The sequence below is a fragment of the Dama dama genome, chromosome 2 (genome assembly GCF_033118175.1).
Source record: "Dama dama isolate Ldn47 chromosome 2, ASM3311817v1, whole genome shotgun sequence".
In the NCBI taxonomy this organism is placed as follows: Eukaryota; Metazoa; Chordata; class Mammalia; order Artiodactyla; family Cervidae; genus Dama; species Dama dama.
In genome coordinates this window covers 41,066,515-41,092,205 of record NC_083682.1, presented here as the reverse complement: position 1 = coordinate 41,092,205, position 25,691 = coordinate 41,066,515, and the positions used below count along the sequence as shown (strand labels likewise).

Genomic DNA, 25,691 nt, shown 5'->3' with positions numbered 1-25,691 from the left:
CTCCCATCCAGGCTGCCACTTGGCATTGGGCAGAGTTCCCTGTGCTATACAGTAGGTCTTTGTTGGTTACCCTCATTCTAAATATAGCAGTGTGCACATGTCCATCCCAGACTCCCTAACTACCCCTCCCCCGAGTCCTTTCCCCTCCTCTGCTCATCTTTTAACACCTGACCATTTCTTCCATGTCATCATCCCCACTTGTCCCTGGTGGGAACTACTCCACTCCTCCTCTCTGCCACCATGGACCACAATTTGTGCTGCAGGAATGTCTCTCTGTCTGTAGTGGAGTTTACTGACTCATCAGCCAACCTGCAGTAGACTGAGCACCTGAAGGCAGAGACCATCTCTTACCCACAAATCCCAAGAGGCCCAATGGCAGCAGGCCATCAGAGGGTCAGGAAAGGGTCGGGAAATGTGTCGTGCATGGATAAGCCTGCAGCTTCTGTGTAGGTGTGTGTGTGAGGGGTACAGGAGAGGCAGGAGAGGACGTCAGACCAGTGCAGACACAGAAGGTGGGGGCACCCGACATGGGGCCGCTTTATGGCAGGCTTCCTTCTTCAATGGAAAATGCTGGCTCTATCAGTCTCTCCTCGTGTCCCCAGGGCCTGGCACAGTGCCAGGCCTGTGACGGGTATTGAGTAAGTGTTCACGGGAAGGACAGGAGGGAGGAAGGGAAGGTTTTCTAATTTGAGTCCGGATCGGTGACTTTGGTTGAGACCCAGTACCTCAATCCAGATGTTGCCTGTGGCAGTTCTTAACGGGTCAATTTTTGTCCCCTAGGGAGACATTTCAGTTCAGTTCAGTTCAGTTGCTCAGCCGTGTCCAACTCTTTGTGACCCCATGGACTGCAGCACGCCAGGCCTCCCTGTCCATCACCAACTCCCGGAGTTTGCTCAAACTCATGTCCATTGAGTCGGTGATGCCATCCAACCACCTCATCCTCTGTCGTCCCCTTCTCCTCCCACCTTCAATCTTTCCCAGCATCAGGGTCTTTTCAAATGAGTCAGCTCTTCGCATCAGGTGGCCAAAGTATTGGAATTTCAGCTTCAGCATCAGTCCTTCCCATGAACACCCAGGACTGATCTCCTTTAGGAAGTTTCCTGCAGGGAGACATTTGGCGGTGTCTATAGATGTTTTTTTATTGTCACAACCTGGGGGTGCTACTCACTCCAAGTGGGAAGAACCTAGAGACACTGCTATGTTAAGCATTCTATAATATGCAGGTTCACCTTCACATCAAAGAATTGTCCAGGCCAGAGCATCCATGGTATTACTGCTGAGAAGCCCTGGGATCAACCCAGAGCCACAGCCAGAGGTTGGAAGACTGTATCAGAGAGTCTTGCTACTTCAAGCATCCTTGGTTCCTAAACTCCAGACCCCCTGCCCAGAGGTCCACGCTGCATCAGTGGCTTAGCGTCCAGACCCTTCCAGGCAGCACCTGGGGAGTCGGAGGCGGGCAGCCGCCCTCCTGGACCCCTCACCCCCCACCTTCCTGCCAGCCCGGGACCCTTGACGAGGCGGGTGCCGTCTGTTGCAGGAGCTCCTCAAAGACCCGCTGTACATCGGCCTGAAGCACCGGCGCGTCCGCGGGCAGGAATATGACGGCCTTCTGGACGAGTTCATGCAGGCCGTGACGGACAGGTAAGTGGGCCAGCCCGCCCCTTGCAGAAGCGGACTGTTAAGATAGGATGACTAAGTCAGCATGGGGTTTGGCAGAGACGCGTGCTTTTCCGGGTGGTCCGAAAATTCCAACTTGACCCCGTGTCCTCGGAAATCTCAAACCCAAACAGGCTCGCTCTCTGGGAGAACCTTGGGGAGCCTAGAAGGGAGAGGAGGGGTGACAGCTGAAGGTCCTGTGATCAGGGGGCAGTTAAGTATCTGATGTCCTGGGAGGAAAACTCCCCTGGGCCAGCTGCTCTGGGTTCCTGGCAGAAATAGAGATGTTCTTAGTGTTCGGGGAGAGAAGTGTGTCCTTCTGATGGAATGGCCTGGAAGGCAGCTGGCCTTGTTAGCTGTCGTTTTCTGGCTCCGAGGACCAGGCGGTGTTAATGAGCCACCGCTGCAGGCCACACGGCCTCTGAGATTTACGAGGTGTCATCTCTGCGCAAGGGTGCACCACGCTGGCAGCTCCTGCTGCCCGCCCCAGCCTGTCCCATCTGTCTGCCATCATTGCCACCCGCTCCCCCTACACGGACTGGCATGCTGCTGGGATGGCACGCTGGCTGTTCTGGAAACAGCCCCCATCCTCCCACACCGAGTCTGACAGGCCCATCAGTCAAGGCAGTCTCAGCAGCCTAGCTGGTCCCCGCAGATCCAGCAGGTCCCTTCTCACTTGGAAGCCTCCAGCCTTGCTTGCCACCCAAGAGTGCCCGGGGAGGGCAGAGCTGGTCTGCACATCCTTGACAAGGGACTATGTTGTCTGAGTTCAGCGATTGGCTGAAAGAGAGCTGGTCTGGCCTCTGCAGCCCAGGACATCTCGTCTGGGTGGGCTTTGGCAGTGGGCACACCCACCCCACCACTTCCAGGTCTATGACCTTGGGCAGGTTACCAAACTTTAAAGCCTGCTCACCTGGATTCCTTATCCGGAGATAAGAAGAAAGCGTTTTATTGTTGCTGTGGTTTTTGTCTTTTTTTTTTTTTTAATTATTTGCTTATTTTATTTTGGGCTGTGCTGAGTCTTAGTCGCTGGGCGCGGGCAGCGATTTCTCTAATTGCGGCGAGCAGGGGCGACCTGCCATTGCGGTGCGTGGACTTCTCACTGCAGTGGCTTCTCATGATGCTGAGGACCGGCTCTAGACACCTGGGCTTCAGCAGCTGTGACGCGCTGACTTGGTTTCCCTGCATGTGGGATTCTCCTGTGCCAGGGATTGAACCCCCGTGCCCTGCATTGGCAGGTGGGTTCTTAACCATTGGACCACCAGGGCAGTCCCTGGTTTCATTTTTGAAGATGAGGGAAAGTAATAGTGAAGTTATATGAGGTGGGGATGATTCTGTAGAAAAGATGAGATTGATAGCGGACTGTGGAGTACGGGGTGGACGGGCCGAGTAATCCAGGGGATGAGGGTCCAGTGTCCACCTGGGTGCTTCTCCCGAGATGGGAGCACAGAGCCCATCCACACAGAGGGAAGGCCATGCGCTGGACACAGATGCTGGCAGGTGGGTAGATGTTGTGGGGGAGTCCGTGGGAGCTCTCCTGGATGACAGGGTCATCGACTGAGAGTGAGGAAGGGAGCTGAGGGGGTGCAGGTTTGAGGTATAGGAAGCAGGACCTGTAATGTCCCAACTAGGAGCTAGAGAAGGGTTGCTGGGTGGCTTCATGGACCCTCTTCAGGTTACTGGCCATGAATTTAACTTAGGTCATGAGTTTAACTTACCCGTAATTTTCTGTAGCCGGTTTCCACTGTCTGAATACAGGGCAGGAAAACACGGAGAGAAGGACTAAATCAGGGTTGAGATTTTGCCAGGCAAGAGAGAGAAAGAGAAGGAAAGGGCTGGACAGTGTCCTCAAGGGGATGATTGCAATGATGCGTCATGAGGTCTAGGCCAGATAAGAAGGGACAGATGAGGGCCTGATGGAGAGGAGGGCTGAGAGACTGTGGTGTGGACCGTGGACAGTAGGTCCTGGTGAGGCCTGAGAATTACTGAGTTGGGTACCGGATGGAATAAGCAGGAAAGGGAAGAGATAATCAGAAAGTCAAGGGTTTGAAGCTGGGATTGTGAAGGAAGTATTGCTGTTAAGATAGGACCACTGAAACAGCCCATTCAGAGGTCAGCTACATGGACAGAGGGCTTCCCCAGTGGTTCAGCTGGTTCCTGCAGTGCAGAAACCTGGGTTTGATCCCTGGGTTGGGAAGATCCCCTGGAGAAGGGAACAGCTACCCACTCCAGTATTCTGGCCTGGAGAACTCCATGGACTGTCTAGACCATCGGGTCACAAAGAGTCCGACATGACTGAGCAACTTGCGCTTCACATGGGCAGAGGCAAATCAACTAGAACAAGAGAGGTGAATGTCTTGCCTAATTCTCCCCTGTTTAGATCATCCTGAATACCACATTCGGTTCCAGATAAGATACTTTGAGGGTCGTAAATTATCATAAATTACCTAATGTGCCTTTGGAAAACAATGACCACAGCAGGTATCACGGTTATTATTCTCCAATAACCACAACAGGAACAAAGGCTTGGCCTGGTGGGGAGAAGGTGTAAGGACTGCTGGGTCACAGGGATGGGGTCCTGCCTCCAGAAACCTGCAAGGTGTTCTTACAGAGGAGGGACTGGGCTTGTTTCTGTATATTTCTTCTCTTGTTTCACCCAGAGAAGAACCAGTTGACAGAATGTTAAAGGAGGAAGCTTTCGGCTCAGAATAGATCTGAGCTAACCTGCAGTGCATTAGACGCTCTGTGAGAATGATTTCAAGCTCAGGCTGCATGGTGGCTGGGTGGTGCTGTCGTGGAAGGAAGTGAAGCATCAGTTGTCCTGTAAGAAGCCTCCCCACCCCGGTGTCCATTCAGACTTCTGAAGATCCCCGTGTGGCCGGCAGGGTAGCAGACGAGAGATCTGAGGGCAGAGATCTGAGGGCTCCGAGAAGTCAAGGAACCTGTCCCAGGTCACACAGCATCTGGCAGGGCAGCGAGCTGACCCTGAGCCTGCTGACTCCAAGGCCAGACTGCTTTCTGCAGTTACCTGTGTTTGACACATGGGAATGCATTTGGCTTTGAGAGCACGTTTCTTTGGCTTCCTGTTTCCAAGGCTCCCAGCTTGTCTAGTGAAGTCAGTAGTCATTCCGTGATTCCCCACAGAGAAGCCTTGCTATTCGTGTGAGAAGGTTAAATAAACTAGGATGTAAGAGGCTCCTCAAATTATCATTAAAATCCGTTTGCAGTCTCACAGACACACTCCCACAGTCCAGGGGTGAACCCTTGGGCAGGGATGTGCGTCAGCCAAGAGGAATGTGTCCTTAAGTGGAAAAGATGAGGGGTTGACACTTGCTAGTTTTAACTTTCTAATAAGCTGAAGCAGATGTTGCTGGGGATGCTGTAGGTGGGGAGTGAGCCGGTCTCCTGGGATTATAGTAGCCCCATGATGGGGTACCCAGCCTGGGCAGCCAGTGAGTCAGCCCTCCTGAGGCCAGACACTGTGTATTTTAAGAAAGAGCCTTGGGAAACATTGATTCCTGCCTTCAACATCCTCCTCTCTTTTCAGAAGTCCTGCAAGTAAAAGCTCCACCTGCTTGCTTCTACCCACTCATCTTAAGAGTTTTTGGCAGAACAAAAAAGTTACTGTGGCTCAGCTGCTGCCCTTGTGTGTGGCCACTGGGGGAGACCCACGAGGGCAGAAGGAATCTCCATGTTACCTGCGAACCACAGCAGTGAGCCACTGGGCACTTCCAGCTCAGAGCTGACACACAGCCTGGTGTTCCCATGGCGAAGACCAGTCCTTCCATGCTTCCCACTCTCTCCCTGCCCTGCGCTGGGCCCCGGCGTGATGCACCTGAGTCATAGGCTTTTCCCGATGGTTTCCACTTACAGCAGAATCTATTCTAAGTTTGCACATGGAGCCCCAGTTCTGTCTGATGCTTGGCCTGGGCTGGACAGGCGTTTGATGTCTGAAGCAGCAGCTTCAGCCTTTATGCAGGCCATGAGAGGATGTCACCCCCATTCTCTAGCTCCCCAAACTCTAAATATAGAGATTTCTAAACTCTTGATAAGAGTGATAACAAAGAAAGGAGATATTCGATTTTTTAAAACGTGATTTAAAAAAAAGAAAGTCATCTGCGTCTTAGCTCCAATGTCTTTTTGAGTCTCTCCATCTTTCTCTCCAGTTTTCTATTTCTCTCTCTCTCTCTCTCTCTCTCTCTCTCTGTCACACACACACACACACACACACACACACACCATCCTAAACCAGAGACCTGAGGTTCATGCCACAGTTGGACTAGCACAGTATGACTTCCATCACATTCTGCTGGTTAAAGCAAATCACAGGTCCACCCCCGATTCCAAGGGGGAAAGAGAACACAAAGGTCTAAACATCAGAAGGCATGGCTCATCAGGAGCCACCAAGGTAACAGACAACCACACCCCATCCAGCCTGGGAGGGACAAGGAACAGGACAGCCAGCATTACCAGAGTCTGTGCCCTGGAAATGCAGGAATGGCAGAGAAAAAGAATACCATCCTTCCACATAGAAACAGGGAGCTGCATCACCTATGTTCGGCAGTCGGGTATTGAGGACCTGCTGTATATGAGACGCCGTGTCAGGTGTAGTCGGCAACCCTCAGAGAAATAAACAGGCTGCTGTCAAGGATCTGTGCGTGCAGAGACATTCTTATCTGCCTCCTGGCGTTCAGACCTGACCTCTAAGCTTTCTCAGCCTCCAAGTCTCGTTAAGAAGGGTTCTAGGGTGGGAATATAAAGTTGGGAGTTACCAGTTCATAGATGGTTTGTAAGGTCAAGGGCTTCCCTCGTGGCTCAGACAGTAAAGGATCAGCCTGCAATGCAGGAGGTCTGGATTTGACCCCTGGGTCGGGAAGATCCCCTGGAGAAGGGAATGGCTCCTCACACCAGTATTCTTGCCTGGAGAACCCCATGGACAGAGGAGCCTGGTGGGCTGCAGTCCATGGGAGCACCAAGAATCAAGACGTGACCCAGCAACTAGCACACACGTGCGTCTGTAAGGTCAAGGTACAAATGCGCACATGTGGTTAGTCGCTCTGTCGAGGGCATGATGGGGTTCACCTAGGAAAAGACAGTAGAGAGAGCAGAGAGTGTGTCTTACTACTGAATTTTAAACTGTGCCCTGTGAATAACTGCAAGGTAATCTGCTCAACAAAATTTAGGAGTACACTGTGACTCCTTGCGACCCCATGGACTATACAGTCCATGGAATTCTCTAGGCCAGGATGCTGGAGTGGGTAGCCTTTCCCTTCTCCAGGGGATCTTCCCAACCCAGGGATCAAACCCAGGTCTCCCGTACTGCAGGTGGACTCTTTACCAGCTGAGCCACCAGGGAAGCCCAGGAATACACTAGGACATTGCTGGTAGGAATGGCAAGGAGAGTAAAAGGTTTTGTTCCGTGTGCTAGCGCTGATTGCTGGGATTCTAAGGCCTCTCTAAGCACCACTGGAAATGGGGTTGTGGCTGATCAGCAGTGTGTGCCCTGAGCAGGGCAGTGAGGCGTGGCAACACGTGTTACTGCTTTAACCCTACCAGATCTGTGTGGAGCCTGTGACCTCAGCATCTGTGACTCCATGAACACCCACGTGGGCTGGTCCCTCTGCAACTCCTAAAGTTCAGTAGCAACTCAGAGGCCAAAAGATCCTGGAGGCTGAAGACTTCTCATCTCCAGGTGTTCAGGATATTTCAAGAACTACACCAAGGCTGTCTGTTGGATCCACATGAAATTACAGCTGCTTCTTCTGAGTTACAAATCATGGCCTATGCTCCCATGATACCCTCCACCCCCATGCCCACCCTCCACCCACACTGGAACAAAGCAGTGGATCAAATAAACGAAGGCATATGAATACTGACCTATGGTTCCCAAACCTGGCCTGGCATTAGATTCACCTATATATCAATCATATAGACTCCAACGACTTCCCTGGTGGTCCAATAGTTGAGGACCCGTCTGCCAATGTAGAAGACATGATTTTAATCCCATGTCTTGGGAAGATCCCATTTGCAGTGAAGCAGCTAAGCCTGTGGGCCACAACTACTGAGCCTGAGCTCCAGAACCCTCAGGCCACAACTGCTGAAGTTCAAGCAATCCAGAGCATATACTCCAAAGCAAGAGAAGCCACACCTCAACCAGAGAATAGTCCCCCTCGCCACAACTAGAGAAAGCCTGAGCGCAGTAGCAAAGACCCAGTACAGCCAAAAATAAGTATTAATAGATAGACAAATCAGTAAAAAAACAGTTGTGACTCTCTTGCTTATGAAAAAGTTCCTGCGGAATACAGAAAGTCACATCACCCTCCCAACAAATTTGTCTACTCTTTTCAGAATTTGACTTTTCCAGCTCAACCCATGAGGGAATGTATTTTTGGCAAAAAGATAAGAACAGGAGGTACGGATCGCTCACTCCTGGGAACTGAGCTTTATTTCCAGCACTGAGGTGAGAAGCTCTGAGAAAGCTGAGAGCAGCACAAATAACAGAGCTAATCATGCTTTTCCAGGGCATTTGAATAATGACTGCATGCCCAGAACTTCACTAATGAGATTCCAAAGAAATAAAAGACATGTACTGTGTCCTCATGACTCTTACAGGTCTTCCAATGAGACATTTTGAGCAGGAAGCAATTAGAGAAGAATTAAGTACTCGACTGTTCAGTATTGGCCTTCAGTTCAATAGAAATTCAGACAAAGGAGCAATCAGGGATGACTGCAGAGAGATGGAAAGTAAACAGAGGCAGGGCCAAATGTGAGTAAGCCACGGGAGAGAGAGTACATTCCACATGGATGATACATCATGAGGAAGGCAAGGACACAGCAAAGGCAAGGAGTAGGCAAAAACTCTGGAGGACTGGTCCCACAGAGATGGATGTTTATTGGCTCAAAATAAAGTTAAGTAGGTTTAGGGGCTTCCCAGGGGTGCGGTGGTAAAGAATCCTCCTGCCAATACAGGAGATGCAGGAGACTCAAGGTTCAATCCTCGGGTCAGGAAGATCCCCTGGAGATGGACATGGCAACCCACTCCAGTATTCTCGACTGGGAAATCCCAGGGACAGAGGAGCCTGGTGGGCTACAGTCCATGGGGTCACAAAGAGTCGGACACAGCTGAGCACTGAGCAAGTGAGCAAACACACAGGAGTAGAGTGGGCTACAGGATAGGCCTCGAAATCCAGGAAGAGGGCTGTGACTGTTAGCGCTCAGAAGGAGAAAGGGCTTATCTATCCCAGTGTTTTCTTTAATATCTATGTGTGTGTCTCTTCATTTTGGCTGCACTGGGTCTTAGTTGCAGCACATAGGACTTCCGTTGCATCATGCAGGATCCTTCCTTGCGGCACAGGACCTCTAGTTGTGGCACATGGGCTCCAAGGGCATGCAGGCTCCGTAGTTGTGGTGTGTGAGCTTAGATGCTCTGCGGCACTTTGGATCCTAGTACCCTGACCAGGGATCCAACCCCTGTCCTCTGCATTGCACAGCAGATTCTTAACCACTGGATCACCAGGGAAGTCCCAATAATTAAGTGATTTTAAACCAAGCTTCCTCAAACTCCAAGCATTTACCGAGGTGCATCCAGGCTGCTAGAAATGAATATTTCCCAGCAACCATACAAGACTAAAACTACTTGAAGAAAAATATCATTGCTTTTAAATGCTTTCTGTATCACGGTTCTGTTCAAGATTTCATTAATTAAAAAAAAAAAAAACTTCTACTAAAAATGTTTGAAAACAATCAATTCTCACAAAGCTTTAGTTGGAACTTGATGCAGAGAGCAGCAGGGAGGCTTGGTAAGTTCTTGAGCAACGGAAGTACTGAAATTGACAGGATGTGGGAGATGAGAACAGAAGTCATGGCAACACCCCAACTCAGAGTCTGCCCTCCCCAGGGGAGTCTGCCCCGACCAGCCTGGCCTGAACCCCTTGCCCTGTTTGTAATCATAGCATGACTTACGGCCACGTGATTCATGTGTCAGTTAATCATGCATCACATCATGACATCTTTTCTATAATGGTCTGAAGCTTTTCTATAACATTGTTTGGTCTTTATACCATTAGAGCAGAAATTAGGGAAAGATGTGCCTGGATTCTTGTTAGAGAGGTTCAAGTGTCAGCCTAGGCCGGACCGATGGACTTTGAAGATCTTTCCTTCCTCAGGTCCTGTAACTCTGTATCATCTCTCCCAGACTGGTAGTCCCTGGGGGGCACAGTGCATGATTAAACTCATGGTGGACCCACCATAAATGGTGAGGGTGGGAGTTGGATGGTTGGATCTTTGATTGGGGTCAGGTGGTTGGATGGTTGGTTGGTTGGTTGGTTGGTTGGTTGGTTGAGGGGCTGAAAGCCCTCACCAGGCTAACTGTCAGTCAAAGTGAATAGAAGGTTGTGAACGGGCTGGCGTCTGAGGAAGCTCAGGCATTTCCCAGCTGGTCCAGTGGTCAAGAATTCGCCTGCCAGTGCAGGACCCGCAAGAGACATGCGTTTGATGCATGGGTCGGGAAGATCTCCTGGAGGAGGAAATGGCAACTCACTCTAGTATTATTGCTTGAAAAATTCTGTGGACAGAGGAACCTGGCGGGCTACGGTCCATGGGGTCACACAGAGTTGGACACGACCGAGCACACACATGCAAGGAAGTTCGGAGGAAGGAGCAGCAGGACCCTTTCTAGCTTCTCTGGCCTCTGAAGAAACAGGACCGTTTCCCAGTCTCAGCCTGGCACGGCTAATCGTTGACAGTCCAGCTTCTACGTTTTCCCACCCGAACAGGAGCCGGATGCTGTGAAACAACAGACTCTCATGCTCGTGAGGACTCTGTCTGCGGTTACAGAGAGAGCTGGAAGGCGGTAGCAAAATGCAAACCGGCATCGAGCTCTGTAGGACCCTATTAGCTTCTATCCTGACCAACCAGGTTGAATAGAGGCCAAAATGTGATGGAGGAAGTTCACTTAACTGGGGAGATGGATTCAGTCACACCAACTGGTTATTTCCATTTCATTTTTCCCCAAGAGGTGGATTGTATTACCTGGTATCAAAATAGGAATAAAATTATTCCCAGACCTGAAAGTTTCATATTATAGCAGAGGAGAGGAAAGAATAGATTAATGAATTGATAATAATGATAATTTATAATAATGAAATAATATATATGAAATAATAATAATTATTATTAAATAATAATAAAATAATTAAATTAAACTAAAATAATTAAATAATATAATGAAATAATTGATAATGATAAAATGGCAATAACTCTTTTTTACTTATTACCTGCTATGCACAGACTAATATGAGCTCTCATACAATATTAATTCATTTAATTCTCACAACAGCCCTCTAGGGTGGCTACTGTTATAAGCTTTGTTTTAGGGGATGAGGAAACTGAAGCTTATAAAGTGTAAGTAGCTCTCTAAGAAAGGGGGCCTGGAGGCTCAAGAGGGAGGGAGTGTATGTATAATTATGGCTGATTTGCATTGTTTTACAGCATAAACAAATGCAATATCATAAAGAAATTTTCCTCCAATTAAAAAATAAATTTAAAAAAAAGAAATAGAAAGGGGGCCTTATTAAGGCCCCACCCATTAACAACAGTTGTTAAAAGCATTAACTCTAGAGCTATAATGCCTGAGTTTGATAGCCATTCCCTTCTCTAGGGGATCTTCCCAACCCAGGGATCAAACGTGGGTCTCCTGCATTGCAGGCAGATTCTTTACCATCTGAGCTACCAGAGAAGCCCTTCATTAAGACCCCTCCCACTAAAAACGGTTGTTAAAAGCACTACCTCCAGAGCTATAATGCCTGAGTTTGAACCTCTCGCCTGTCCCTTATTAACAAACTACTTAATTTATCTGTGCCTCAGCGTCCTCACTTCCAAGATGCATTTTTAATATTTAACTTATAGAATGCTTCTGCTGAATGAATGAGACAAGCCATATAAATGTTATAACTGGGTAATAGTAAGCATGAATGTTTGCTATTACAAATAACAATAATAATTTAGGCAGTTTCCAAAGTCACTGTCCTTTAGGCCATGCTTTAGGACTCCCCCCTTTCATGCATTCATTTAAATTATCCATGAATATATCCATCTTTTTCTTCCATAGTCCCCCACTCATCCACCCCCACTGTTCCAATAATACCTTCCTTCTCTTCCCCAGTTTCTCTTCGCAGCTGCTACTCTTAAGAAATAAAAGCAACAGCCCTGGGAGCACGGCTGTGAGCCGTGTCCATTTCCAGATCCCTGGTATGTGCGATCAGTCCTTTCACCTACTCAGTTTAACTCCCACCCCAGCCCCACCTGACGGAGAGGCATTCTGTGTATCCGTGTAAATAGGTGCGGGTGAGAGCTCTGTTTTCTGTAGTTGTTTCAGCGCAGTGTTATGGGGGCCTTCAGTTCAGTTCAGTTGCTCAGTCGTATCCAACTCTTTGCAACCCCGCGGACTGCAGCACACCAGACCTTCCTGTCCATCACCAACTCCCGGAGTTTATTAAGACTCTTGTCCATCGAGTCAGTGATGCCATCCAACCATCTCATCCTCTGTCGTCCCCTTCCCCTCCCGCCCTCAATCTTTCCCAGCATCGGGGTCTTTTCAAATGAGTCAGCTCTTCACATCAGGTGGCCAAAGTATTGGAGTTTCAGCTTCAACATCAGTCCTTCCAATGAATATCCAGGACTGATTTCCTTTAGGAGTCTCCTTGAAGTCCAAGGGACTCTCAAGAGTCATCTCCAACACCACAGTTCAAAATCATCAATTCTTCAGTGCTCAGCTTGATAGTCCAACTCTCAGATCCATACATGACCACTGGAAAAACCATAGCCTTAACTAGATGGACCTTTTTTGACAAAGTAATGTCTCTGCTTTTTAATATGCTGTCTAGGTTGGTCATAACTTTTCTTCCAAGGAGCAAGCGTCTTTTAATTTCATGGCTGCAATCACCATCTGCAGTGATTTTGGAGCCCCAAAAACTAAAGTATGACATTGTTTCCACTGTTTCTCCATCTATTTGCCATGAAGTGATGCGACCAGATGCCATGATCTTTGTTTTCTGAATGTTGAGCTTTAAGCCAACTTTTTCACTCTCCTCTTTCACTTTCATCAAGAGGCTCTTTAGTTCTTCTTCACTTTCTGCCATAAGGGTGGTGTCATCTGCATATCTGAGGTTATTGATATTTCTCCCTGAAATCTTGATTCCAGCTTGTGCTTCATCCCGCCCAGTGTTTCTCATGATGTACTCTGCATATAAGTTAAATAAGCAGGGTGACAATATACAGCCTTGACGTACTCCTTTTGCTGTTTGGAACCAATCTGTTGTGCCATATCCAGTTCTAACTGTTGCTCCCTGACCTGCATACAGGTTTCTCAAGAGGCAGGTCAGGTAGTCTGGTATACCCATCTCTTTCAGAATTTTCCACAGTTTATTGTGATCCACACAGTCAAAGGCTTTGGCGTAGTCAATAAAGCAGAAATAGATGTTTTTCTGGAACTCTTTTGCTTTTTCGATGATTCAGCGGATATTGGCAATTTGATCTCTGGTTCCTCTGCCTTTTCTAAATCCAGCTTGAACATCTGGAAGGTAACAGTTTACATATTGTTGAAGCTTGGCTTGGAGAATTTTGAGCGTTACTTTACTAGCGTGTGAGATGAGTACAATTGTGTGGTAGTTTGAGCATTCTCTGGCATTGCTTTTCTTAGGGATTGCCTTTCTTAGGGGTGGGCCTTACAGACCCACCATTCTGAGAGCTTTACCCTGTGCAGAACTGAAAATGTTCTTCTTGTGGGACACATTTCTCAGTACAGAAATGAGAACTGAAAACTTGACCAAGGATAGAAAATCACTGAATTTTAAGGTCAGCCCACTGACACTGACTTTTTCAGGGACCACACGTATAGCATCCCTCGTGTTTTGCTCTTGGAGCTGGAAGGAAGCCTTTGATGACGTCGTCCCCCTCCACCCTCCCTTGCTCCCTCAGCTGCGGCCACACCGACCCTCCTGCTCCTCCTTCCACAGGTCATGTCTGTTACAGTTGCAGAGCCTTCATGCTTGCTGTTTCCCCAGCCTTGAAAATCTGTCCATTTTCACAGCTGTTTTCGTCTCATAATTCAGACCTGGAGATGGGTCCACACACCCAGGTGGGATCAAGTATTGAGGCCTATACAAGGCAGAACATTGGAACCGAGATGCAGAAAGCTGCAAGTTTTGAATGGTTGGACCTTCCATGAAGAAGAAATAGGATCTGCTCACCAACCTCAGGGGAATAACAAGGAGCTGGGGGTCAGGGTGGAGTAGGGAGGAGAGGAATGTCTTTTGGAAGAAAGCAAACACTAAGTCTCACCACATGTGGACTCAAGAGTCCACAATTATAATATCCACGTGATGCAGAAATTCCCAAGTTAAGAAATGGGTATGAAAGTGTCCCCTACCAGTGACACGGCTGCAGGACCTGGCAGAGGGAAAACAAACTTCTCTGCAGTGACACGCCCACCACCCATGCCCTGTGGAATTCCTTGAAGGAAAAAACAATTCCGAAATGAAGTAAATTCGTGATTCACGGTAAGCCACACAGAAACAAGCCACCATGTGGAAAGATCAGAAGCTAATGGGAGAATTAGAACCCCAAGGAAAGGAACATTCTGAGAGGCTGTAAAGTGGTTACACTGAGAGGTAATAAAGAGATATGTTTTACAAGAAGGAAGTAATAGGGAAAGTACATAGTACTTTAAAAAATGGCAAGAAGGTCTGAAAAAGAAACAGCTCAAACTTCTGAAAAGGAAAAACAGAGCCATAGAAATTCAGCAGAGTGCCCTAGTGTTAGCTCAAGACACCATCAGAAAACCCAAATCTTTAAAAATCACTGCCTGCGGGCATTTCGGAGACCCTTCTTTCCTACTGCTGGCAATCCGAAAAGAGTTGGGAAACCAGGTGTTTTACTCAGGAAAGACTGTTTTTGCTCTGAGCTGCCGTTGATGAAAAGAGCCTTCCTCTCAAGGGACAGAAAGGATAGAGAAGACTGGAGCCCCCAAATCTGAGCCCCGTCTTTCCATGCCAGAGAGGATGTCGCAGTTGTAGGCATCCCGGTGGCACATTTGCTCTCATTTTGTCTTTCTGTCTCTTTCTCCATGTCTCACTCATTCACACACGCACATCATGCAGTCTCTTCTTACTCTACTGCATTCATTTTCTTAGGCTCAAGCACAATGATTTTTAATGTGTTTGAGCCTCACGAAATGGGGACAGGGATAATGCTAAAAACAAACACTTCTGTCAGGATAAGTGATGGCAGCCGCTCTGGTGGTCCAGCGGTCAGGAGTCAGCCTTGCAATGCAGGGAACACCAGTTCAGTCTCTGGTCCAGCAAGACCCCACATGCCTCAGGGCAGCTGAGCCCGTGTGCCCCAAGTAATGAACCCGAGCTCTGGATGCCAAGAACTGCAACCCCTGAGCCATGGGCCGCAACTCCTGAATCCAAGAGCCGGAGAGCCTCTGCCCCACCAGAGAGGCCGGTGCCACAGGTCCGCACACTGCAACTAGAGAGCAGCCCCCATTTGCCGCAACTAGAGAAAGCCTGCCCACAGCAACGAAAAGTCAACACAGCCAGAAGTAAATAATTTTTAAAAAAAAAAAAAGGTAAGTTACGTAAAGGAAAAAAACTATCTGCATGTACCTGTATCAGGCCATTAAGAGTGACTACAGTCAAGGCATGAGGTTGCCAGGATTTTCACTGTCAGTCATTTCTATGATGTTTGATTATGTGTAGGCATTTCTTTTAAAATTAGAAAAAAACAGTGGATTTCTTTTTAAATAATGAGTTAAGCAGCAGTTCTTTCTCAAGACAATTCCTTGAGTTTTTTTTTTAAAAAACCCCTAAAGAAGCAAAGAAGCAAGCAAGCATCCCAGGCTTCACTGTCTGATAAAGTGAGTGTTGGTCTGATCTAGGCTTCTGCAGACAATAAAGTCATTCACGTACATCAAGTCATGTAATACTCAAAGTAATCCTAGATACAGTTATTGTCCTGTCCCACTGAAATGTAAGTTCCAGGGTGAGATCTTTGTCTCTTACGTTCCCTGCTGTATCTCAAGCGCTCAGAACGATGCCTAGTTACAGCATGGACTCTCAATAAACATTTATTGAATGAAGGCACGCTTTACAGACAGGGAAGCTGGGATACAGAGCGGTTAGAGATCTTATCCAAGGTCACACCTCTAACAGTGGTGAAGCCAAGCTGTGAACCAGGTGGTCTAACTCCAGAACCTACTCTCTGACTTGGAGAATCTCTGCGCCTTTTCTTCTACATGAAAGAAAAGACAGTCCAACATACTCCAGACACCTTGATGCAGCAGGCAAGGAGGACAAAGGGGAGGGAGGTCTATGGAAACTGGTCTATCAATACTTCACATATCCGTGTCTCCTCTCTCCACCTTGTTCTAAGGCAGGGTTAATGACCCACCCATTCTCAACAACAGGGAGGCAATGGAGGGATCAGCCATCAACTCCCATTTTCCAGACTCTCTAGCCACCCTCAGCAAGGGAGGCACCTTCTTTTTTATTTTCTCTTTTTATTGAAATATAATTGACATGTAACATTGTATAAGTTTAAGGTATACAGCGTGATACATTGCTATACTGCAATATAATTATACCATTTCTATTACATCAGGTATCATTATCTTTATTGGTGGTGGGGAAAATTCCCCAGCATCTGGGTCTTGGGTGGCATTTCTCAGTTCTTCCTTCTTAACTGCCTAATGGCTAGTGGACCAGTTGCCCCATCCTTCACCAGGAGTGATGTTCCCTACAGGCCTCTCTACAAACTGCAAACCCAGCCAGTGCTGTCAGGCCTCAGGGGAAAAACTGAACCTCTGGCTCCAAGCTTTTCCTGGTGGTTTTAAACAATACAAACAAAGGAATAGCCCTCAGCTTAGGGCATTCATGGTTTTATTTTGAAAGGTTGTAAAGAGCATGAATGTTAGCTCTAAATCAAGGAGCGCTCACTCACCAAGTCCCTCTTAGCAGAGACAGTCACCGCTCGGTGTTTTCACATACACTGAACTTTAGGAATGCCTTTTGCAGTGCAATCCGTGTCTTATTTTCCCACCTCCCCTCCCTAGGAATGTAATCTCACAATCTTATAATACCTGAGCAAGAAACAACCTTCTTTGGTCCAACTTCATCACTTTATAGGTGGAGAAACTGAGACCCAGAAAGAAAATTCTCTCCCCACAGTCAGATAATGATAAAACAAGTGGGAAATGAAGGGAAGCTTACCAATTGTTTGCTGTCATTCACATCATTCATGAAATCTCTTTCAAGTTCCCATTTAGCCTGTATTTGTCATATGTCTTCACTGTGTCCCAGAGTGTGGCCAATACAGAGAAATGACCAGCCTAGAGTTCAGTTCTCCCTTGAGATTGTAATATGGACACATAAAATAATCAGAAAATAGTTCATGGCAGCATTTAACTACTCTTTTATCTATTTATTCATATAGTTGCCCATACATTAATTCATTCAATGGACAGATATTTATTAAACATAGCAGTAAGTCAGAAATGCACTTTGCTCTCAAGCAGTTTTGAAACAGAATTTTGCTGTTTTCTGTCAAAAACATGAATCAGCCACAGGTATACATATATCCCTCCCTTTAGAACCTCCCTCCCATCTCCCTCTCCATCCCACCCCTCTAGGCTGACACAGAGCCCCTGTTTGAGTTTCCTGAGACATACAGCAAATTCCCACTGACTCTCTATTTTACATACGGTGATGTAAGTTTCCATGTTACTCTTTCCATACATCTCACCCTCTCCTCCCCTTTTCCCGTATCCATAAGTCTATTCTCTATGTCTGTTTCTCCATTGCTGCCCTGTAAATAAATTCTTCAGCACCATTTTTCTAGATTCGGTATATATGTGTTAGAATATGGTATTTATCTTTGTCTTTCTGACTCACTTCACTCTGTATAATAGGTTCTAGGTTCATCCACCTCATTAGAACTGACTCAGATGCCTTCCTTTTTATGGCTGATTAATATTCCATTGTGTATATGTACCACAGCTTCTTTATCCATTCATCTGTCGATGGACATCTAGGTTACTTTCATGTTCTAGCTATTGTAAACAGTGCTGCAATGAACAATGGGATACATGTGTCTCTTTCTGTTTTGGTTTCCTCAGGGTGTATACCTAGGAGTGGGATTGCTGTGTCATATGGTGGTTTTATTCCTAATTTTTTAAGGAATCTCCATTCTGTTTTCCATAGTGGCTGTATCAATTTACATTCCCATCAACAGTGCAAGAGTGTTCCCCTTTCTCCACAACCTTTCCAGCATTTACTGTTTGCAGACTTTTTGATGAGGGCCATTCTGACTGGTGTGAGGTGATATCTCATTGTAGTTTTGATTTTAATTTTTCTAATAATGAGCGATGTTGAGCATCTTTTTATGTGTTTGTTAATCATCTATATGTCTTCTTTGGAAAAATGTCTGTTTAGGTCTTTTTCCCACTGTTTGATTGGGTTATTTGTTTTTCTGGTATTGAGTTGTATGAGCTGCTTGTATATTTTGGAAATTAATCCTTTGTCTCTCAAGAAGTTTTTAATTGACTGGGGAAAGATAGAAATATGCTTAAATAATTATTGCTGAGTTTGTATAGATTTAACATCTGCCTAGCTAATGGCTCTGCCTGCAGTGTCAGTTGAGGTTGATGGGAGAATACAGTGATCAAACGCCTGGAACATTTAGATGGAGTTAAAAGTTATGACTTTCTTCGTAGGAAAGAGCTAACAATTCACTTTTCTAAAGAATCTACTCTGTACTGGGTGCTTCACTTTTAATTATCACAGCAACCCTGATGGATAAAGAAACTGAGATTCAGAAAAGTTAAGTCACTTGTCCAAAATCACCAGCTAGAAGTGGAAGAATCTGGGCCCACCCCAAACGCATCTGACTCCACACTTAGTGATGTTTTTCTCCAGTCTCTGCTGCCTGCTCTCCCAGCCTCACTGGAAAGCCCCTTCCTGCCTGTGGACTTATTTGCATTGACTTGGATCCTGGGGTAAAGGAACGGGGCTGAGCTATTGTGATACAATGATTCTTGGCCGCAGCGGCCTCTGGAAGAGGAGAGCGCCACCCCACCCCCTCCCCGGGACCAGGGTGCCCCGTGGGCTGCGTGTGACTGGGACCCTGGGAGGGACGGTGCTCTCTGGCAGGCACCCTTCCACGCTTCCACTTGTTCACCCGCAAGGGCTGAGCGGGGCAAGCCCAGGGCCCCAGGCAAGTGGCCACAGGTGGGTTTGGTCTTCTCACTCGGATCTCTGAAGCAGATTTGTTCAGAGCAGGGCGCAGGAGAGGTAGTCAGTTCCAGCTGCTTTTTTCAGCGGTCGTGTGCCATGTGGGGAGCGAGACACCTTCCCTGCCCTCAAGGGACCCTGCCCCGGGCCTGCCTGGATCGAGTCTATCCCCTACCCTGGCTTAGTCTTGCCCTTCTGCCCCTCCCTGACTTTGACTCATGGCGGTTTCGAAAGCCCACAAACACAGGCTGGAGTTTGTGGCCTTATTGTCTTCCACCCCAAAGTGAAGTCGCTCAGTCGTGTCCAACCCTTTGTGACCCCGTGGACTGTAGCCTGCCAGGCTCCTCCATCCACGGGATTTTCCAGGCAAGAATACTGGAGTGGGTTGCCATTTCCTTCTCCAAGGGATCTTCCTGACCCAGGGATTGAATCCAGGTCTCTCACGTTGCAGGCAGACGCTTTACTATCTGAGCCACCAGGGAAGCTCTTCCACCCCAGGCTGTCATCATTCAGGGCAGAATTTAGCCAGTTTCATGAGAGAGGGCATGGCAGCCCACTCCAGTGTTCTTGCCTGGAGAATCCCATGGACAGAGGAGCCTCACAGGCTACAGTCCATAGGGTTGCAAAGAGTCGGACACAACTGAAGTGACTTAAGACACATGTGAGAGAGGGGCGGTTTATTAGATGCTTAGGAAGTCCAAGACACAGCTTTGTGACAGACTGTCTGGTACAGATACTATGGTAGTACACCCGAACAAGAGAGCAGGGTGGACCAGAGTAACCGGAGGATCTTCACAGAGGACGTCCCGTCATCCCAGGACGGTTGGAACGTACAGTCTGTGGGCAAATCAGAGCCCATGTCCCATGTCAGCCCATGGGCTGGTGGCTGGGAAGGTGCCTGGGCTTGAAGAGCAGGAGGTTGGGGAGTGAGCCGTGTGCCCTGAAGGAAGCACTCAGGCCTGGCCTCTGACCGCTGAGAGGTCGAGAGTCGGCAGGTCAGCCTCCATCCTCTGCCCAGCCCCGGGCTCTCTGGCGCCGTTTGCGGGGAAATTGAGGAGGAAGTCCATACTGTTCCTGGAGGAGTTTTTATTTTTTCTGTCTGGCCTGGGACTGCCGTCAGATCAGTGACCACGGAACGGACCCATTATTCTGGCACTTTTGCTCAGAAGTTGCTGCTTCCTGTAACTGCCCTGTTACACGGTGGGTGTTTTCCCCCATCAGGCTAGCAGGAGCCCGCCAGTCTGGCTGCCAGAGCCGGGCATGCCAGGGGACCGTCCGGGGTGGGACCTGGGAAGGAAGGGCCTGCACACCCCGCCCCCCCGGCCCGCACCCCCATCGAGGCTGGAGCCCCTTCCACAGCCTCGCGCCAAGCGGAGCTCCGAGGAGCCTGGAATCGCTTCCAGGGACAGGCTCCTTCCGGCCTGCGTTTGAGCTCTCTGCCTTATTGGGCACTGCAATCTCTGGCCTCCTGACCTCCCCGTCGGCTCTGCTTTTTCCCTCAAGGCCACAGAAATTAAGTCTACGTTCATTCCCCGTCCACACAATGGTCCTCCGTGTCTTTGAAGGGAATCACTCATGCCTCATTCCACTGGATTTCTTTTTCCGACGCCATAGTCCCCCTTTCTCCAATCTGTGGTTTCCCGGTCCTTCCCCTGCAGACTCGTGTCCCTGTCTTCCTGCTGAGTCCCTTCCCACCACAGCCTGCAGGGTGCGTCAGTCCCCCTGCGGGTCTGTGATGGAGCTTCGGGGTGAGAGCTTCGTCTCTGTCCCTCCGCGAGGCTGTGAGCTCCCGGAAGGAGGAACCGTGTCCTCTTCCCTCTTCCGCCCGACTCTGGCTGCTGCCTCCTCCCGTCTCCCCAGGCCCTCGACGCCCGTCACTGCCCTCGCGTCTGCCCTCCTTGCGGGCCGCTCCGTCCCATACGCAGACCTCCCATCAAAGCCGAGGCCGTCCCTGCGTCCCACACCCGCCACCGGCCGTCTCCCTGCCGTTGTCTGTAGCCAAGCCTCTTCCTTAGCCCCGTGCAGAATGGCTCCCCGGCCACCCCTCCGCTGAACGTGCGCTGGCAAAGTGACCCAATCATCCGAGCTTCACCCCCCCCCCCCCCCCCGCGCACCCACACTTCCCGGCCGCTGTTTCAGCAGAGGCTCCTCGGGCAGCTGCTCTGCGGGCCCCTTCCGCCTTGCCGGCCCCCGCTCACCCTTCCGCGGGGGGCTCCCCCGCCGCTCGCCGCTCCCTGGCTGCAGCTGTGCCGGGGGGCTCTCCTCGGCCTTGCTCCCCGCTCCGCACACACGCTCTGCCCGAGACCCTCGCCAGCCCGGTGACCTGAGCCGCACGGCTGTCCATCCATCACCCGCTCCAATGTCCTAAGACAGCGGCCACTTTCCCCTGCCTGCAGCCCCTCAGTGGGCCCCTAGAGCCCGCCCAGCCTCGCCCACCCACGCCCACCCACGCCTCCCGTCCTCACCCCTCCTGAGCTCCAGCGCCGGTTACTGGCTACGTTCCTTCAGCTCCAGGAAGCCCCCCACCACTGCACACTCGTGTGCTGTTCCCTCTGCCTGAGGCCCCTTCGCCCGCCCTGCTTCGCCCCACCTGCCCCATCTGTTGGGGAACCTCTGCCTGCCCCAGGGCGCGCCTCCAGCTCTCCTGCTCTCCAAAGCCCTCACTGCCTCCCCCCGCCCAGCTGTCTGCTCGCTTTGAGGCTTCCCACATCCCCAGCACATACCTTCCTTATTGCCCTTGTCAAAGGATGTCGCCACTGCTTTTTACACTTTCTTGTGTCCCCATCAGACTTGAAATTCTTGAACTTGCCTTGGTAATCTAGAAGGGAGGACAGTCTCTGGTTCACAGCAGGCCCCTTAGAAACGTCTGCTGAACTGAGTATTTATATCATACCCGGGAGAGTTCCTAGCACAAGGAGGACCCTCTGCCCAATACATTCCTTTAATAATTAAAATAGAAATCTCCATAAATAATTATGATGCAATGTGATGTATGCTAACAGATGTGCCCCGTGTAGCAAGGCAGGCCAGACCCAGAAGAGTTACTGCCGCCCCGGGTAAGGAAATTGCTGGATCAGGGAAGGCTTCCTTGGAGACATGACCTTTCATAAGGGCCTCACCATTTAAGTAGGAGTTAGCCAGGATAAAAGGAGGTCTCCTAGGCATCTAAGCAAAGACATGAAACAGTGCAAGGGCCCACAGTGGTTGGGAAGCAGCAAAATATGCCCACAGTGACGGAACACATGAGCAGGGGTGATCATTAAGGTTGTTACCAAGTGAATGCCGTCTCAGAAGTTTGAACACAAAGGCAGTGGGAGACCTGTAAGGATTTTCAGAACAGAAATGGTGTGCAAGGATTTGTGTTTAGAAAGATAGAGTAGACGGATTGGCAGGAGGGAAATAAGGCTGGAGGTGAGATCCATTATTATAGGACCCTGGCCATAAGTAACAACTGCAGGAATCCCAGGGAGAGATGGCCTTGCCTTGAATCCACTCACCCCCCCACACACCCCCCAACCCCCGTACAGAGTTCTTTCTGCAGAGAGCTATGTCCGTCAAGCTGTGATCTATCGCAAATGGAGAGGGTGTGACACAGAAGGGTAAGGTCTCTAGTCAAATATGTTTAGAAAATGCTGAGTTAAACAGGTTTCTTAATGCAGGACTTTTCAGAGCCTTTAATATAATACATTGTACATGTTACATGAACATTCAGAGTTTCCCAGACGGATTGAGCCATGTAACCTCTTCTTGAGAGCATCTCAAGGGACTAGAATTTAATGGATTGGGTAAAATATAAACCAAGATCTAGCACTTTCGTGATTCTGCCAGCTCTAATTCCTGGAAGGAATTAATAAATAAACAGAGAAATAGCTTTCCCCGGTGAGTAACTGATGTCCTCCGAGTACACTCCACTGGGGAGTCGTGTGTGTGTGTGTGTGTGTGTGTGTGTGTGTGTGTGTGTTTTGTTAGGGGCATGGAATGGGCTCCCATGGAAATGTGAGGGGTAGGTTTTAGTCATTCTGTTTGGGGGCAGGCTGAGCAAATCCACCTACTCTTCCCAGGTCCCCTGTGTTTGTTCAGGCCCGAAAGAGGTCAGACCCAGGTGTTTGAAAGAATGGCAGGTCCTGACCTACGGAGCAAAGAAACCGGGTCTGCAGCCCCTGGAATGTTTGGCCCTCACCACATCCCTCCAGCCGACTTTGGTCGGCTCGGGGGGAGGGGGAGCAGCCGCCTGAGAATCTCCTGAGCCCGCAGCCCAGGTGGTGGCCCCAGCTCGGTGGGCCCTGGCGTGGTGCCCTCTCACTGTTGCATTCAGCTCCCTAGGGCTCCCAGGGGCAAGCTGCCATTTTTAGCCTTCCTCTTGCCTGAGGGCTAGAGGGAAAAACGCTTGTAACATTCACCCATCAGCCCTGTGTCTTTAAATGAGCCCCGGCCTTAGTGTGCCTTCTCTGGCAGCACCAAGGCCATTTCCCAGTGAAGTCCCCAGAGTAGAGGAGTCTGGGCAGCTCTGTGTGTGGCTTGGGGACGCGCCTGTCTCTCCATCACAGGAATTCTCCACTGAGAAGCATCAGACGTTCCTCAGTCCCTGCCAGGGCTTCAGGGTGAAGAGTTCACAAGCACAGAAGGGGACAGACACACCACCGCCACCCCGGTGAGGGCCAGCTGCTGGCAGGGTGGAAGGCCAGTGACGCGCCAGAACCAAAAACAGGAAACTGCCCGGGGCCCTGAGCTGGGGGTCTGAGCGGGGTCCCTGGCGGGGCTGCTACAGCCCCAGCCCTACAACCTGGACGGTGGCTGCCTGGGGCCTGCTCTCGCGGCTGGTCTGCTGTGACTCAGCTCAAAAAAGACTCAGGAACAATGGTGTTCTGTCACATGTGACTCTGAGCAGGAATGGTCAGACCACCCGACTTTGAACTTAACCACCTATCTGAGTGAAGCTCCTGGTGTATCTATTCCAACCCACTGTTAAGTAGCTCCTGGTTCTTTCCCCAAGGCTCTCAGAGCAGAAACTGAGAACCAAAGAGAAATGGACTCACCCAAAACTCAGAGTTTATGTCAGAAAGACAACACGATTTTCCTGTTCCCCAGTTCGGTGTCAAAATAAATCTAACATCTACTTTATCTTTTACAAAAATCATATTGCTGTGAAAACTAAACTGTTCTGGAGTCAGATACAGCCGGGTTCAGATTGCAGCTCCACCACTTTCCAATTGTAGGAGAATAAATAGCCCCAGGGCAAGTAACTGTCCATCCTGTAGCTCAGAATTCCTTCTCTGAAAGGATACCTACTACATGTGGTCATGGGAAGATTAGTTGAGATAATGCTTGTAAAGAACTCAACCAGATGCCCAGCTCCATCTGTAACCATAAGCTGTTTTTGTTACCGCTGATGTTGGTAGAAGTATTTTCATGAATATTATCATTAACATTGAAATTGGTATGATGGTCCATTACCTGTATTTGGATCTACATGGAGGAACTGATAGAAGTGCTTTTGCCACTTAAGCTTTTTAAATCTTCACTTTGAAATTGTGTTTTTGCTCTTAACTGGCTTGTAATCAGTTTAACAAGTTGGCGGGGACTCCCCTGGCCTTTCAGTGGTTAAGAATCTGCCTTGCAGTGCGGGGGACGCAGGTTGGATCCTTGGTTAGGCAACTAAGATCCCCCATACCACGGAGTGACTAAGCCAACATGCCACAACAACTGCAGGACTAGGGAAAATGGTAAGAGGCCCACAGGTCTCCCTGGAGATGAAGAACAGGCATAGTGGCAGTGAGGGAGGTGAAAGGGAAGGCTGTGGTCAGAGGCTGATCCAGGCAGTGTGAAAGTTGCTCCTGGTGACGAAAGGTCCAGGGAGTGGCCATGGGGATGGTATCCACGGAGGACAGGGTCCCTGGAGGCCCTTAAATCCAAGGAGGTCCAGGAACTCTGAAACTAGTTTACTGGATGAACAATTCACATAGCCTTTTGCCCAATTCCAAGTTAGATTAAAGTGACCTGAATGAATGAGATTTTACCCTATATCTCATCAGATTGCTGCCTGGGAAGTTTCGTTTATGTGAAACTTAATTTGACATGAAAGAGGAATAATGTACTGAACCCAGGCATTTATTTCTAATCCTTGCCTTATTTTTTTAACCTAAGAGGGGGGTTGCTTAAAGGTCAGATTGTGTTTGTGTGTGTGAAAGAGAGATGGGAAAGAAAGGAGAATGTGTTTTGTCGTCTGACCTTTTCGGCATTTTAGCTCCAGGCCAGTGGGGGAGCAACACTGGGAATCTTGTGAGGACACTATATATCAAAATGTCACCAGCCACCAAAGACATTCTGTTCCCCAGTCCCCATCCAAATACTTGAAATTCACACCCTGAGCAAAAATTCACAGTAAATTTTGGTTTGGCGAGCATAGCATTATAATTATGCCGCGAAGGGCTTTTTTTTTTTTTAACTATTTATATTCATTGTACAAGGAGAAGAGGGATGGTGAGTCAGGAGACACGGCAAGCTCCGCACCCCTGCCCCCACCAGCACGTGCTCTGTGACGGGGAATAAGAATTGTGGTCAGGGCAACACACGTTTAGCACCTTACAATGTAAAAATCACCTACAGGGACTTCAATTCCCGCTCAGGAAACCAAGATCCTGCATGTCACGTAAGTGTGGCCAAAGATCAAAAAAATTTTTAATAAATTAAAAAAGCAAAAATTGCCCCCAGGGCTCCCCTGGTGACTCAGTGGTTAAAGAATCTGCC

General features: G+C 48.9%; 1 protein-coding gene across 1 annotated transcript in view; it reads left to right on the top strand.

The window, feature by feature from the left end:
- Positions 1-25,691, top strand: part of ME3 (malic enzyme 3) — a 223,588-nt gene that overhangs the window by 170,832 nt on the left and 27,065 nt on the right. The window contains exon 7 of the mRNA XM_061120201.1: positions 1,538-1,641. Coding sequence (XP_060976184.1) covers positions 1,538-1,641 — 104 coding nt within the window. The remainder of the gene's footprint in view (positions 1-1,537; positions 1,642-25,691) is intronic.